General features: G+C 44.7%; 1 protein-coding gene across 3 annotated transcripts in view; it reads right to left on the bottom strand.

Annotated features, from left to right (window-relative positions):
* kansl1b (KAT8 regulatory NSL complex subunit 1b) overlaps positions 1-16,999 on the bottom strand; it is a 179,076-nt gene that overhangs the window by 97,276 nt on the left and 64,801 nt on the right. For 2 of the 3 annotated variants that reach the window (XM_067969141.1, XM_067969142.1), the window contains exon 3: positions 16,593-16,649. The exons of the other annotated variant lie outside the window; for it this stretch is intronic. In XM_067969141.1, the coding sequence (XP_067825242.1) occupies positions 16,593-16,649 (57 nt within the window). The remainder of the gene's footprint in view (positions 1-16,592; positions 16,650-16,999) is intronic. 3 annotated transcript variants of the gene reach the window in all.

The following is a 16,999-nucleotide window of genomic DNA, read 5'->3' as shown; positions in this document are numbered from 1 at the left end:
CACCCTACCCATCCTATTGCTGTCACAGCCCCTTAGGACAAATTTTAATTGCTGCCCTGGCGACTCTGCCCTGCTTAGTCCCACCAACTCAGTCACAGACCCAGTGGCCTATTCTTGAACAGAAACACAGGGACAGGAGTAGGCCATTCAATCCCTTGAGCCTCGATTTTAAAATTCTCATCCTTGTGTTCAAATCCCTCCATGGCCTCGTCCCTCTCCATCTCTGTAACCTTCTCCAGCCCTGCAAATCCACCCCCCCACCCCCCGAGAACTCTGCGCTCCTCCAATTCTAGCCTTTTGTGCATGCTCGACTTCCTTCGCCCAACCAGTGGCGGCCGTGCCTTTAGCCATCTAGGTCCTAGGCTCTGGAATTCCCTCCCTACACCTCGCGGCCTCTCCACCTCTCTCTCTCCTCCTTTAAGTCACTCCTTAAAACCTACCTCTTTGGCCAAGCTTTTAGTCACTTGTCCTAATATCTCCTACTTTGGCTCTATGTCAATTTTTGTTTGATATCGCTACTGTGAAGCGCTTTGGGACATCTTTAAATTGTGAAAGGCGCTATATAAATAGTTGTCTTGCCATTCAATTAGGCCATGGCTGATCTGTACCTCAATTCCATTTACCCACCATTGCTCCATACCCTCGATACCCGAACAAAAAGCTACCGATCTCAGTCTTGAAAGTTCCAATTATTCTCGCATCCACAGAGTTCTGGGGAAAGAGAGTTCCAGATTTCTACTACCCTTTATGTGAAAAAGTGCTTCCTGATTTCACTCTTAAATGCCTAGCTCTAATTTTATGACCACCTCTTCTGGATTTTCCCAGAGGAAATAGTTTCTCTATCTACTTTCAAAAAGCCTTTGATAAAGTGCCACATAATAGGCTTGTCATCAGGATTGAAGCCCATGGAATAAAGGGGGCAATAGCAGCATGGACACAAAATTGGCGAAGTAACAGGAAGCAGAGAGTAGTGGTGAACAGTTGTATTTCGGTTCGGAGGGAAGTGTTCCCCAGGGGTCGGTGCTGGGACCACTGCTTTTCTTGATGTATATTAATGACTTGGACTTGAGCATACAGGGTACAATTTCAAAATTTGCAGATGACACAAAACTTGGAAGAGTAGTGAACAGTGAGGAGGATAGTGATAGACTTCAAGAGGATATAGGCTGGCTGGTGGAATGGGCGGACACGCGGCAGATGAAATTTAATACAGAAAATTGTGAAGTGATACATTTCGGTCGGAAGAAAGAGGAGAGAACAGAAAAACTGTTCCCATTGGTGGAAGGGTCAAGAACCAGAGGACATGGATTTAAGGTGGTTTGCCAAAAGAACCAAAGGTGACATGAGGAAAAAAAATGTTATGCAGCGAAGATTAGAGTGGAAATGAGGAATATTTTTTTCACCCAGAGGGTGGTGGGGGTCTGGAACTCACTGCCTGAGAGGGTGGTAGAGGCAGAAACCCTCAACTCATTTAAAAAATACCTGGATGTGCACCTGAAGAGCCGTGACCTCAAGGGCTACGGACCAAATGCAGGAAAGTGGGATTAGGCTGGGTGGCTTGTTTCTCAGCTGGTGCGGACACGATAGGCTGAATGGCCTCCTTCTGTGCCGTCAATTTTCTATGATTCTATGAGCGGTTAGGATCTGGAATGCACTGCCGGGGGTGGAGGAGGAGGCAGATTCAATCATGGCCTTCAAAAGGGCTAAGTACTGAAAAGGAAAAAAATTGCAGGGCTACGGGGATAGGGCGAGTGGGACTAGCTGGATTGCTCTTGCATTGAGCCGGCATGGACTCGATGGGCCGAATGGCCTTCTTTCGTGCTGTAACCTGTGATTCTTCTACGATCTACTATATCAAATTCCCTTTATCTTTTTGAAGACCTTAATTAAACCATCCCTTGACCGTCTAAACTGAAGGGAATATAAGCGAGGTTTATGCATATTGTCCATATAATTTAACGTTTTAAGCTCTGGTATCATTCTGATGAATCTGCTTTGTACCCCCTCCAAGGCCCATATATCTTTTCCTGAGATTCAAAGAGGATGATCTCAGACGACTCCACATTAAACTCCATCTGCCAGTTTTGCCCACTGACTTAGTCTGTCTATGTCTCTTTGTAACTTCCAGCCCCCATCTACACAGCTGATTATGCCTCCCCTTAGTGTCATCTTCAAACCTGGATATACAACTCATTAATCTATAATGTGAAAAATTGAGGCCCCAGTACAGATCCCTGGGGAATCAGACCCACTCTCAATTTTAATTTAAACTTTTCTTCGACTTAATCTCCATTTTCCTCCATCCTCAAAAAAGCTTTTATTTATTAATTCTCGATTGCTGCTTTGGTACCCACTAATAGATTATTTTAAAAATGTATTTATTTAGTTACCAGCTTATTCAATTGCCCCGATTTATGTGGCTCCTTTTTTATTTCCTTCCTTTTCAATTTTGCTACGCCACATAATTCCCCACTATCCCAAAACTGCCAGGTTATCCTCACTGCCAAACAAGTCTGTCGCCCCTAAACTGCCATCCACTACCGCCCACCTGAAAGGACAGAAGACAGAGAGGAGATGAAAGAGTCAAAGGTAGAAAAGCGAGAGTACAAAGCATAAGACAAAAGGATAGAGGGGCAAATCAGGAGAGAAAAGGATAGAAAGGCGAAATAGCAAGGTAAGAACATAAGAGCATAAGAAATAGGAGGAGTAGGCGACACGGCCCTTCGAGCCTGCTCCACCATTGAGTAAGATCATGGCTGATCTTCGACAATAAACTCCACTTTCCTGCCTGATCCCCATATTCCTTGATTCCCTTAGAATCCAAAAATCTACTGATCTCAGCCTTGAATATACTCAACGATTGAGCATCCACAGTCCTCTGGGGTACAGAATTCCAAAGATTCACAATCCTCTGAGTGAAGAAATTCCTCTTCATCTCAGTCCTAAACTGCCAGCCCCTTAATCCTGAGACAATGCCCCCTAGTTCTGGACTCTCCAGCCAGGGGAAACAGCTGACAGAGAAAGGTAGAGAAAGAAAGTTTTCTCTTAGTGAGCAACATCATGGGCAATCCACTGGGTTATCAAAATAACCTTGGTGCAGGGATCTTAACTACAGCCTATTTTTTTTAAACTGACAATGTACAGTGATGCATGTGCAGGAACAACCATCAACTAAAATTAGACAAAAAAAATATTTTTATCACAGCTGGAAGTATACAGCAAGTCATCCAGCATCTGTAACGAGCAAAGATATGCTAATATTTTAGGTATAACCCTTCGTTACAATTTTGGTCTGCTGTAGATACCTTCTCGGGTTTAGTGGCATCAACTGCGCGCATAAGCAGCCTAGGTGTCTTACCTTTGTGGGAGTGGGCTCATACTGCCCTGTATCTACTTTGTAAGCTAGGGGTGTAACCCAGAGGTGTAACAATAGGATCCCCTTGTAAACTAAACCGGATATTTGCAATTTTAGCAGATGTATTGCTTCAAGCTCTTTGAACGCGGACCAAACAAACTTTTGAGGTGAAGCTTGATTGAACTCTCAAGCTGCTTCATTTCACAGCAAGTGAACATACAGAGCATTAGTTATGATCAGATTCACTAGTTCAATCGGTACAACTTGACTTTAGAAATATAGAAAATAGGAGTAGTAGCAGGCCATTCGGCACTTCGAGCCTGCTCCGCCATTCAATATGATCATGGCTGATCCTCCATCTCAATACCATATTCCCGCTCTCTCCCCATACCCCTTGATGCCTTTTGTGTCTAGAAATCTATCTAGCTCCTTCTTAAATATATTCAGTGACTTGGTTTCCACTGCCTTCTGTGGTAGAGAATTCCACAGGTTCACCACCCTCTGAGTGAAGAAATTTCTCCTCATCTCAGTCCTAAATGTCCTACTCCCGTATCCTGAGACTGTTTACATAATAATACTAAAATGATGAACACTTCCCCACATCAGTAGGTCATCTTACCATCATTTCTCTTTTAAAAACCTGGTTCTCTTTTGAAAATCTGAAACAGAATATTTTATAAATGATGAGAAACTATTAAATGTTGGTGCTCAGAGGGATTTGGGTGTCCTTGTACACGAAACACAGAAAGTTAACATGCAGGTTCAGAAAGCAATTAGGAAGGCAAATGGTATGTTGGTCTTTATTGCAAGGGGGTTGGAGTACAAAAGTAAGGAAGTCTTGCTACAATTGTACAGGGCTTTGGTGAGACCACATCTGGAGTACTGTATACAGTGTTGGTCTCCTTATCTAAAGGATAAACTTGCCTTAGAGGTGGTGCAACAAAGGTTCACTAGATTGGTTCCTGGGATGAGAGGGTTGTCCTGTGAGGAGAGATTGAGCAGAATGGGCCTATACTCTCTGGAGCTTAGAAGAATGAGAGGGGATTTCATTGAAACAAAAGATTATGAGGGGACTTGACAGGGTAGATGCTGAGAGGCTGTTTCCTCTGGCTGGAGAGTCCGGAGCTGGGAGGCATAATCTCAGGATAAGGGGTCAGCCATTTAGGACTGAAGAAATTTCTTCACTCAGAGTGTGCGAATCTTTGGAATTCTTTACCCCAGAGGGCTGTGGATGCTGAGTTGTTGAGTATATTTAAGACTGAGATCGATAGATTTTTGGACTCTAAGGGAATCAAGGGATATAGGGGTTGGGAGGGAAAGTGGAGTTTAGTGTTGAAGTTCAGCCATGATCTTATTGAATGGCGGAGCAGGCTCAAGGGGCCATATGGCCTACTCCTGCTCCTATTTCTTATGTCCTTATTACCAATTTAGCTTTCTGTTCACAGGCAAACAAGGGGACCAAAGACTTTCCAGTACAATGGGTGTACGTGTTTTCCTATTAGAGACACAGACTAACAAATTGTTTATTTACCAACTGCAGGGAAAACATCAAATCTCGCTCATCAGCACCGTAAATATATATTATCCCAGCCTTTTGTTTTAACTTGTTTTTATGTTTTTAAAAACCCAACAACATTAAAAGTAATTCTTTTCCCCCCAACCCTTCCTGTAGAAAAATGGTCAAAAAATCCCAAACCGCGAATAGGAGCAAGAGTAGGCCCTGCTCCAGTAATGCTCAGCCATTGGTTTATGGATAAATGTACTGGGCTCAGCCTACACCAATGTTAATTTCTAGCCTGTTTACAAATGGCATCACCATCTTACACTTTATCTTTCAAGTTGCGTCATTCTTGTTACTGGTTTAACCTCCCCCACCATCGCAGCAATACTTCAGGAAAGACATAATTGCAGGAAGGAAAAAAAGAACAGTTCCTGGAAAACAATAAGCTTTGACAAACAGGACTTGATTAAATGATCTCAAAGGTCCACAGAATAATTTAACAGGGCAAGTTATCTTGATGCAATTAAACCAATCTCCACAAGAGTCTGGATCACATGTTTAGTTATATAATGTCCATGAATTATGCAGTCTCATACATAGCTGGGCAGCAACAAATATGGTTATACGACCCCTCCCATTTGTTTTTGCCTGCCCTGCATAGGCAGGTGGTAATTTTGACCTGTATGTTTGATCTATTTTATAACTAGTTAAATCACCACATTGGTGACTAATGTCCTGCCTCTTTGGTACCTTACTTTTACATACAGTCACAGAACAAAGATATGCACACTGATTAAAACTGGGGCTTCAGGGAAATGAGAAAATACTTCCAAAATTGCATTGAGACATTGCCCTGTATCACTGCAGTATTCCCGAAATGTCAGCAGCTCCACATTGACAATATTTATCAACGGTCAGTTAACGGTATCTGGCATGTTTGAGTATCATCATTTTGCAGGATCCCAGCATTTTTCTGTTCCAAAAAATGAATCTAACAAAGCTGACTCCTCCTTTCTCTAGATCTGCTAGAGTGACATCAGTAATGGTGATTCATTGCATTTCCCACCGTATTGCATGCTGCCTGGGAAATGCAATCAGGTTTCAGACAGGCAGGAACACATCACTGCAACCTGCTCGAATTTAAAGCTGCTCTCTGGTAGGCTTGCAGCAGCTTCCTTTGGCTTATTTTTGATCGACAGAACAATACTCAAACTGGGATTTTTACTGGTAGCTCGAGATCGAATTCCACAACTCTGTCTATTATTCTGTGAAAACTTGAAATAAATGGTCTTTTAAAAAACTTTCTAAGAGATCTCCGCAAACATTTATTTGTTGATTTGTAATTGATTCCTGGAAGTGTATCCATATGCCTGTCTCCATCTCTCTATCTGTATCTCTTGGGCCGATCTTCCTCTTCCGACATTGTCTAAAGACAAATAGCGCAGAGCGCACCAGAAGTACACTCCGCCAGAACCAAGAGCTGGGTGCTGCGCTTCTTAAATTTAAATAAAGGGGAGGGGGCCACACGGTGCACTTTTGTCTCGGGCATAAAAGGTGTAGGTTTAGGCAATTCCTGAGCCTTCAAAGCCCCGGCATCTTTGGCGGGGGGGGGGGGGGGAGCGCAACATTATCTGGACCCCTTTTGATTAAGAGTGATGATGTTAGATTAATGTATGTGCACTAAAAGTGTAAATGCATGTCAGTGGTCTTTACATTTATTTAAAGGTTCCACCTCCTGTGAATGAGTGTGTGCTGCTAGGCCATTGCTGGCATAGGAGGAGCATTTTAAGAAGCAGTGCAGACACCTCTTACAGTCAGCCTTGGAGGGAGCTAGGAAGAGAATGGCACCACTGTGGAATAGAGATACCAGGGCCCCGATATCACCAGGGATGCAGGTTGGCAGCGGGGGGGGTGGGGGGGGGGGGGGGTGGGGGGGGAAGAGGGAGACTGGGCGCGTGGATAACCTGCCCAGTGAAATCGGTCCCTTCCCCACGCGATTACAGGTAGATTGAAGGCACTTAACATGGCTTCCGGGTTTCCCGTCGTCAACCTGCGCAGTGGACAGGCTGCACAACTGCATCACAGGCTGTCAGCTGGAGGAACCCTATTTAAAGGGGCAGTCCTCCAATGCTGCTCCTGCAGCAAACAACCAAAAGTACAGCATGAGCAGACCAGGGAAAAGGCTGCTCCCAGTTTAACGATGCCTCACTCCAAGACCTACTGGATGGGGTGAGGAGGAGGAGGGATATTTTCTACCCAGCGGACAGGAGGAAGTGGCCTGTCTCTGCCACCAAGAAAGCCCGGCTCAAGGTGGCAGAGGAGGTCACCAACAGCAGCAACGTCTCCCACACATGGATCGAGTGCAGGAAGCGCTTCAATGACCTAACTAGGTCAGCCAAAGTGAGTACACTTACTCATTCTCCTACACTCCGTCTTCCATATCACCGCCCCCACCCCACAACTCCTTCGGCACTGCCAACACTACTCTATCACATCACTCCTCACACCCATTCAAACCTCATCCGCAACTTAACTGCACTTACTCACCTCCCCAGTACTCATCCCACCACTACCACTCAACCCAATCTTCATACAATGTCATGGCTGTGTCTCATACTCACCCTCTGATGCATCTCTTTCACGGTCAGCCTCACTCAAACCAATGCATTCAGCGGTTGGCCACGTCGCCAACCCTCACACACACCTCTCTACTTTCTCCCCTTATAGGAGGAGAGAGCCCAGAATGCACGGGAGAGGGCGAAGACCGGAGGGGGGCCGCAACATCAGGTCGTCCTCACGGACGCGGAGCAGGAGGCTCTTGAACCGAGCCGCACCCTCGAGTGCTTGTTCATCGGGGATGCCGAGACTGCCACCCAAACGGCTGGTGACAGAACTTTAACATTCAGCACTCACAATAGCAAATGATGTTAACATGCCTTGTCATCTTCAGCACCTCAACATCTGTCATCATGCTTAATACTGCCTTCCGTTCTCTTACAGGGCCTTCAGCGACCGCTGTGATGGTGGAGGGCAATTCCTCAGAGGATCTGCCAGCCTCTGAGGGGGCACCGTCACATCTGAGCGAGTCATCCACCAGCGCAGATACACACACCTCGGTGGGTCCCCATCCTCACTTAGTTGGGGTCGCACAAGGTGAGTCACCACACACGTGAGCACGAGCAGACACTGGTGGCAGGGGTAGTTGTGGAAAGTCCGCGTCGGTGGGAGCACTCTTCTCCAGGCTCTGCTCAGCTAGACTGAGATGCTGAACCCTGGGAGCCATCCTTTAAGAGGAGAATGATCGAGGGGCAGCAGCACATTTGCGAGGTGCTGGAACATGTGCCACGCGCACTCTCCACAATCGCGCAGAGGACAGAGGAGTCCAACTCCTGCATGAGTGGAATGGTGGCACAGGTACAAGAGGGAATCTCAGATACTGTCACAGGGACGAGAGGGCATCTCTGAGGTAGTGTCGTGGGTAAGTGCAGGAATGTCTGCAATGGAGGGAAGGCTCGCTTCTATGGAGCTTCAAACACGGCTCACCAATGAGTCCACTGAGGCCCTGACAACGGCCCTTCGGACTCAGGGTGAGCAACTTTCTGCCGCCTTAAAAAGGCAGGCAGATACACTAGCACTGGCCTTACAAGGCCTCACACATGTTCTCCAAACTGTTGTCCAGCAGGGTGCTAGGAGTGATGTGGGCCTGGCCCAGGAGAGGGATGATGGCGAAAGGGGACATGGAAGTGGGGACACCACTCAAAGCGCTCCCACGTCTCACCCGTTGCCCCCCTCTCAACCAGGTGGCCACAGGTGCAGGTGGAGCAGTCTTTGGAGGGGCCCTCACGGGCACTGAAACCCAGAAGGCACAGGCCCAAAGCATCTAATCGGTCAGGGCATGAACAAGAGCAACCTGCCACTAACTCTGCTACAGCCACAGGGGGAGCACCATGTAGGCGTACTCGTAAGTGTACGGCAAAGGTTTTGTGAGCACAAAGGGGATGCACAAGGGTGTTTGATGGTTTGTCATGTTGTTTTATTTATATTTTATTTTTGTTAATGGCACATCAAATATTATTATTGTCACCACTACTGCCACGTCTTGGCCATTCTTGACTGGCTTGTGTAATGAGTCCCTTTCATGAGGTTCACCATGAACACCCACACTTGATGCCACCCATTGGGTCACCCTACAGTGGGTGTATGTGTAGTTGCCCGACTATTTTGTGTAGGTGCCTGTGGCGAAGCACTGTGTTGTGGAGCTCCACGTGGCGGAGGTGGACAGCGTGCCTGGTGATGTCGCTCGTCCTCGGATGAAGTGATGAATGCAGCTATGGCGCCCCCCATCCTGACTGTGTGAGTTTGAGGGGGTCCGCAAAGTAGGTAAATGTGTTTGCACAGCAGAGTTTAGGGTATAAATTAATAATTTTGAGTGGAAAGACAAAGGTGCTGCAGCCAAAACTTTGTCTGAAGTGACAGAATGCCCTGCTGCAATAAATGAGGTTTTTCCCCCCACCTGTCAAAAGAATCCTTTGCATCTCCCAATGGCTGCTGGCTGAAAAACGTCTGCTCCACATGGAGTGTTTCCCACAGGACGAGAAACACACTGAGGATCCTTCAAAATTGCACTCCTGCCAAAATCTCCAGTCAATGAGGTCTGTCAAATACCTCAACTATCTAAATAACTATCTAAAGCAGCATCCTGCCTGCTTTAATTGCCGGTGGGAGTCCCGCATGCAGGAGCTGCGCGCGCACCCGAACACGCCATTGGGGAACCCGGATGTCAGCGGATTGGAGCCGGGCTCCGAACCCGCTCCGGGATTCCGCCATTTTAGGAGCCCCCCGCCCCCAAAGCACCCGCTCGGCCATCCAAAAATCGGCCCCCAGATGTGGGTTTGCAGAATGATGCTACAGGAATAGAAGGCTGCTGGATTGACTGCAATATTTCTCTTTTTATTCCAGGTGGCACAGAGCAGGAGGGATCCCTAGCCCATGGTGGCTCAGGAGATGGCTGGGCAAATAACTTCAGCAGCTGTCAAAGGGCTTGTGGTTGCTCCGAAATAATTCATATAGCAAAAGGGCAGGTGGCACAGTACTAAACACTGTCTCCATCACTGAGCATAAAGGAATATCATTCTGCAACAAATACAGAAGCAGTAAAACCATGGCTCTTCTTCAAATCAGCCCTGATTTTTTTCATTAGCTCATTGACGTGCACAGAAACCCATCACCATGTTTGAGTCGCTTTAACTACTTGTATGGATTGGTTTAAAGGGAAAAAGAACAAGTCCAGGGAACCTTAGATAAGTTAGTTTAATGTCGCTGGTAGGAAAGATAATGGAATCTTTACTCAAAGATGTAATAGAAAAACATCTAGAAACCAAAAATAATGAAAAGTAGTCAGCACAGATGACCAACCTTATTGAATTCTTTGAAGAAGTAACAGGAGTAGACAAGGGTAATGCAGTAGATGTAACATATTTGGATTTTCAAATGGCCTTCAATAAGGTACCACATAGTACACTCATAACTGCGGTCAAAGCATGTGGAGTCAGGGGACAGGTAACAGAATGGATAGCAAGCTGGTTACAAAACAGAAAACAGTGTAGGGGTTAAAAGTAGCTACTCAGACTGGCAAAAGGTGGGAAGTGGTGTTCCACAAGGATCAGTGCTGGGACCACTGTTGTTCACCATTTACATAAATGATTTGGACTCGACAATTTCAAAATTTGTGGATGACACCAAATTGGGGGTTTAGTTAATACGGAGGAGGACTGCGACATTATGCAAGAAGATATTAATAAACTTGCAGAATGGGCCTGTAATTAGCAACTGAATTTCAATATAGATAAGTGTGAGGTGGTACATTTTGGAAGAATAAGGAGGTCACATACTGCTTGAAAAATAAGAGTCTAAATGGGGTAAAGGAGCAAAGGGATCTCGGGGTCCAGAAACACAAATCACTAAAAGTAGCAACACAGGTTGATCAGGCCAAAAAAAGGCAAACAAAGCACTGGGGGTCATTTCTAGAGGGACAGAATTGAAAAGCAGAGAAGTTATGATAAACTTGTATAGAACCTTAGTTAGACCATACATGGAATACCGTGCACAGCTCTGGTCTCCCTATTATAAAAGGGATATAGAGGCACTGGAGAACGTGCAAAAAAAATTTACAAGGATGATACCAGAACTGAGAGGTTATACCTATCAGGAAAGTTTGAACAGACTGGGGGCTCTTTTCTTTAGAAAAAAGACTGAGAGATGACCTGATTGAGGTCTTTAAGATTATGAAAGGGTTTGATTGGGTAGACATAGAGAAGATGTGCTCACTTGTGGGGGAGGCCAAAACTAGGTGCCATAAATATAAGATAGTCACTAATAAGTTCAATAGGGAATTCCAGAGAGTGGTGAGAACGTGGATCTCGCTACCACAAGGAGTAGTTGAGGCGACTAGCATAGATGCATTTCAGGGGAAGCTAAATAAACACATGAGGGAGAAAGGAATAGAAAGGTTATGCTGATAATGTTAGATGAAGTAGGGTGGGAGGAGGCTCATGTGGAGCATAAACACCAGTATGGACCATTTGGGTCAAATGGTTTCGGTGTTGTACATTCTATATAATTCTATGTTGTTTCCATTTGCCAGATATGGGGCGCATACTCTCCTCCTGGAGGGAAACATCTGGTTACCAAGCTCAAAGTTAAGGTGAAAATTGAAACCAAAGCTTAGGGACTCCTATACGTGCATTGGGGTATTGCAGATCATTGGTAAGCTTCCCACTGGGGCAATCTCTGGGACTGAGTAGGAAGAATCCCAGCCCCGAGTTACAGATCCACCCCTCCATAATCCATCAATGAGCCAGGCTGGACAGTGCCCTGGACTGCGGACTGGGTGTCTCAGGTGACAGATTAACCAGTCTGCCATAGAGGATCAGCTTGATTCCAATCTCCATCTCCTTTATCCCCCTTCAAGGTGGATGTAATCACTAAAGCCTTTGATGTGTGGTTTTGGCAACTCAGCATTTGGCTGGGAAATGAATATGTCCTCCCCTCCTATTGGCTGATGCCAGCTGTGAAATGGATTCAAACCATCAATGATGTCTGAATTAAGGTGACTTTTAAAATATTAAAACTTCCTTTAGCACATCAGGTTATACATCACTCCTATCACAACCACTTTCCACCAATGCTCATTAATCCTTTGTAATACCGTATAAATGTGCACACAGCAGAATGAGTGGTCTCTAAGAACCAATAAATACTGACCACAGAACTATCATGTGGGAAACCTTTCACTACTGGTTACTAATTTACATCGTCAAGCAATAGTGTTCAGTGAGAAATGGCAATGGACAAAGATTATAAACTACTCAATGGAGCTTTTACAAGGTAGAAGCCCTTCGACCAAAATATAAATCAAAATAGTCAGTCCATAAGGAAAAACATCACCCCTTGAGATGGTAATGTCAGTATATTCAAAACACCAGTGGCAACCACTGTACCCCCACCCCAATCCCAGGGTTCACCATGAAAGCCCTGCAATGAAGCTAATATTTGGCCACTGTTCTATTTTCACATTATTCCTAACCGGAGGATGCATTTCAATGCAGACTTTTTAAACTGTTTATTAACCCATTGAATTTCCCAGATAGCTTTCCTGGTTCCTGCAGTATACAGCCAAGCCAGCACAATTCCTAACCACTGCCAACGTCAACTAAATAAAAACCTGCCAGGCCATCTGAATATAATCAGCAAGAAAGCTCATGTTTATAGCTAATAATGTATAAACATCAGAAAATGGGCTGAAGGATACAGCTGAAACATGGTCTGCAGACATTTTAGAAAACTACTTCCTGTCCCTTTGTCATGTGTCTGGGTTTAGGTTTGCAGCAGCCTGTTTATTACAGGCATTTCAAACACAAATAGTGAGAAATACCAGATCCTCTAACTGAGCACAGTTTGCATTTTCCACACTTGGGAGAGATGAGCTCCCAAAGACATTTGGAAAAATAAACTTCTGTTTATATGGAGCCTTTTCACTTCTCTGAAGCATCATTGAATTCACATACAATGAATTACTGCAAGTGCAGTGGCTTATATAGACAGACTGTGCAGCTATCTCAGGCACAGAAAGGTCCTGCAAACAGAAATGAGATAATTTTTTGTTTGAAGTGATATTGGTTGGGTAGGAATTTTGGCTAGGACACCCAGAGAACAAGTTTATATAATGCTAAGGAATTTTTAATTTTCACTTGAAACACTTGAACAGGCAGGCCTTGGTTTAAAGTCTTATCCAAAGGACGGCACCTCTTGACAATGCAGCAGTTCCTCAATAAGTGCACTAAAGTGTAAATCTAGATCATGTGCTCGAGCCCTGGAGTAAAAAGGAGGTTTCAGAAGGTGTGACCTGGATTACACTGCCACATCAGTGACAGTAAGATGAAGAACAATGCCTGTTACCAACAGAGTTTCTGTAATTAACCAATACATTTCCTTGAGCCGGCAATTAACCTTGCTTGCTGCACGCCAACATCTCCCTGGAGAAACACAATCTGGCCCATCCCAACATAACTACCATTTTTAGCATCAGTTTTACCGTATGCAATAGGCCAAACATTTCGATCTCCAGGAGACAATGTAAAATGAAAGGTTCAGATAAAGTAATAGTGATATCATGTACTGTATTGCAGGGGAGGGGAAGAAGGGAGAACACACTTCTAGGGGATTTCTTCAATTTTTCTGTGACAAATTTAAATGAAAAAAAACTCAACTAGAGGCATAATCATACATGATTTGCATAGACTCGTCACTGAGTTAAGTGTAGAATTTATTTTCACTTGACTATCAGTGTCTATCTGGCCAAACACTTGTGTGCTGCTAGAAGAGGAAAGAGAGACATCTTCTATCAACGTATGTTTATCAAGCCCAACATCAGTTACAGTGTGCTATCTTCTGTACTGTTTAACCTAGGGTCCCCTGCACCATTCCATAGGCAAAGTAGCAGGCACAGGTGCCCCAAAGGCCTTGGTCAGCGCTCCTGCTTATCAGCTGCTAGGTAGTGTGGATTGACTCAACTAAACTACTTCCCTTCTTCAACGAGATCGATAACACATGCAGTGCTGCAACAAGGGACACAAAATTGCATTTGGCCACTCAATACTGTGCATCAATAACCCAGTCACTGAAACAGTGGGGTTTCCACAAGGTGATACAGCTAGATATGTCTCTGACACACACTGGAAATGCTCTGCAAGGTTTAAGAGTGTTATACCCACCTGTTAAAGCAATGTCTAGTACAAACATAGAGGAAATTAGAAATGTGGCCAGTAAACCTCCTTTGGCATTGCTCAAGGGTACAGCAGGGTACAAACTAAACTGTATAAAAGTTGGCCAGGGAACAGAGTGTTGGCCAAGAGCAGGTTTCAAGGCCTGAATGCAAGGCAGGGCGGAGTGGGGTATGTTTCCTGCTACCGGACAAGTGGGAGCAACAGATTATGGGGTACGGAAAGATTTGTGGGCGGAGCTTGGGGGCAGAGGGGCTTGTGGGATTATGGTCAGGAACAGAGGTCAAGAGAGAAACAGGGTTAATGGTGAGGCCAGGGGATTTCAGGGCTGTCACAGTTACTATACAAAAAAAACAAAATGCGGTGAGTCTCCACCCCTGTCTGGGTGCCTTTTCACCTCGGGGATGTTGATGAAATAACTTTTGTTTGTAGAATGCGATTGGTGACACTTAAATCAGCAACCAAGAAAATAACCTTACAAATACACAATTATATAGATGGATATATCTTTTATGGATTGGAGGATTGTGAAAAGATGCCATATTGTACTAGTGAAGGAGGATCTCCAAGCATGAGTCTTGAGCAGCCATCTAGAAGCCAAATGCAAAAATATCAGAACAAGGCGAGTAGCTCAGAAGGCCTGCTGAAAATGACCTGTGTCTGGTGAAGTGAAGGTAAAAAGAACAGGGGCAGTCAGGGATAGCAAGACCAAAACCAGACTTTGGCGAAGTCAATGTAAACATCAGAGAAAAGAAGGGGAGCAGTGCAAGAATAGCCAGTATAGGGAAAAATCCAGCGAGTCCTCCCCACACGTTACATGATTCACACAGATCAATCAGATGGCCAGAAGAGGAACCATATGCAATGTTTGATAGATTTTCTAAGCTGCCAGAAAAAGGTAATTAAAAGTCTGCCAGATTCAGCTACTGAAATGCTCAGCCACTTCATCCAATGAGCAGGCAAACCACACATCAGGAAGATCCCAGATTCAATCCCCAGTCTGTGCTGAGTTAACAGGTCTCAGCTGTGGCTGTGTTAGGGGTACAATTGGCCTCAGTGCCCCAAGAAGAGTGAGGAAAAATATCAGCCAAGATTCCCACTGGTCACTTTCCTGCGATCCATGCCAAAGTGCACAGATACAAATGGCCTACCTTTTTGCCTGAACAGAGACAGGCTTTAATACCTAGGCATAACAAACTCCCACCTCTTTACTGAAAACACTGCAAGCATCTATGCTGACTTTAACAGCTCACTGCTGGGAAGAGTGAAACTGCACAAAGATGAATGTGCTCCCCTGTCCTCTCAGCTTGTTCCAGATGTTACCCAATCAATACCCCAACTTAGCAGTTTCAATCTCCAACAAACATACCTTCAGAGCTCTCTGGGCAGGAAGATATCTGAGGATTCACTAGATCCAAATCTACCAAGGTTGAATCTTCTGAGCTTCAAACACTACTACTGAGCAGCTCCAACTCAAGGGTATCACTGCTTGGAGCAAGGCCTCCTCTCAAAACTTTTGCCTCAACATGGAGACAAGTGCCATGCTACCAGACCCATTACCGACACCCCCTTCATAAGCCTTCAGAACTAACCAGCAATGTTTCTCTCGCTTTGAGCTAACAGCTTCTATTCAATGTTGTATAAAGGCTTACTCAGCCAGCAGGAGACAAGCTGGGTGACAGGGACTGCAGGTGCACCTGCATTGCCTAGTGACAGGAGGCCTGCTACAACTGTGTGACAGGCAAAGTTAAATGACAAGTTTCCATTCCCTTGTAGCCCTCATTTCTCTCATCCACCACCAGTCACAGCAGCCTCCACAGAAATAAAAACATTAAATTTAAAGTGGCAAAAAAAGCTTTCTGCCAGACCTTTCCAACACCAGCATTTCAACTAGAAAGCTTCATTCTTCTCTAAAACTTTACATACCTATTCTTCCTCCGAAAGCCACCCTTTCTATACAGATCAATTCCCATTCATTTCTGTTTATCAGGAACAATTAATATTGCCACCTTACAGTGTCTGGACTTGCCAGAGGAACTACCATTCTTAAAACCATTACTCTCAACTTTTTCTCTTAATGTGCATAAACCATCTCTATTCAACATTCCTCAGAGTCACCAAGAGCAACACTACAGGAGACCTGTTAGTATCCAAGAGTCTGTAAGTGTATTTAAGGTGACCTTACAATGCCCCAACACTGCAGCAAATCAGAATGGTAATACTGCACTTATGTCACAAAGTACACCTGTCCAGGAGCACATTGGAGAGGTGGTCAAAGTCTAATCGGCACAAATACACAATAAACTAAACTTTTCTGCGTTTCCTACCATCAGTGTTTGTAAATCATCTTGACTCAATCATATCTCCTAGAAATTGCATCAGTTTTTCTCTCTTTCTCTCTCCAAAAGCTATTATAAAGATCATTAAAGCAAGCCAAAAGTATTATGTTACTTACATCAAAGCATGCTCACACTGCAGGACTTTCAACCCCAGGTCAGAAGTTGTTCCAGGCCTGAAGATAAAAAGTGAAGCTATTTGATTATCAACTTTCAGTTAAACGGCTGCGCAAATCTGCCTTGCGTACCACATAATAGACGTGTTAGCAAAATTAAAGCCCATGGGATTAAAGGGACAGTGGCAGCATGGATACAAAATTGGCTAAGGGACAGAAAGCAGAGTAGTGGTGAACGGTTGTTTCTCAGAATGGAGGGAAGTATACAGTGGTGTTCCACAGGAGTCAGTATTAGGACCACTACTGTTTTTGATATATATTAATGACCTGGACTTGGGTATACATGGCATAATTTCAAAGTTTGCAGGTAACATGAAACTTGGAAATGTAGTGAACAATGTGGAGGATAG

Source organism: Heptranchias perlo, chromosome 30 (assembly GCF_035084215.1).
Source record: "Heptranchias perlo isolate sHepPer1 chromosome 30, sHepPer1.hap1, whole genome shotgun sequence".
Taxonomy (NCBI): domain Eukaryota; kingdom Metazoa; phylum Chordata; class Chondrichthyes; order Hexanchiformes; family Hexanchidae; genus Heptranchias; species Heptranchias perlo.
The sequence above is the reverse complement of the archived record's forward strand: the minus strand, read 5'-3'. Positions and strand labels throughout refer to the sequence as shown.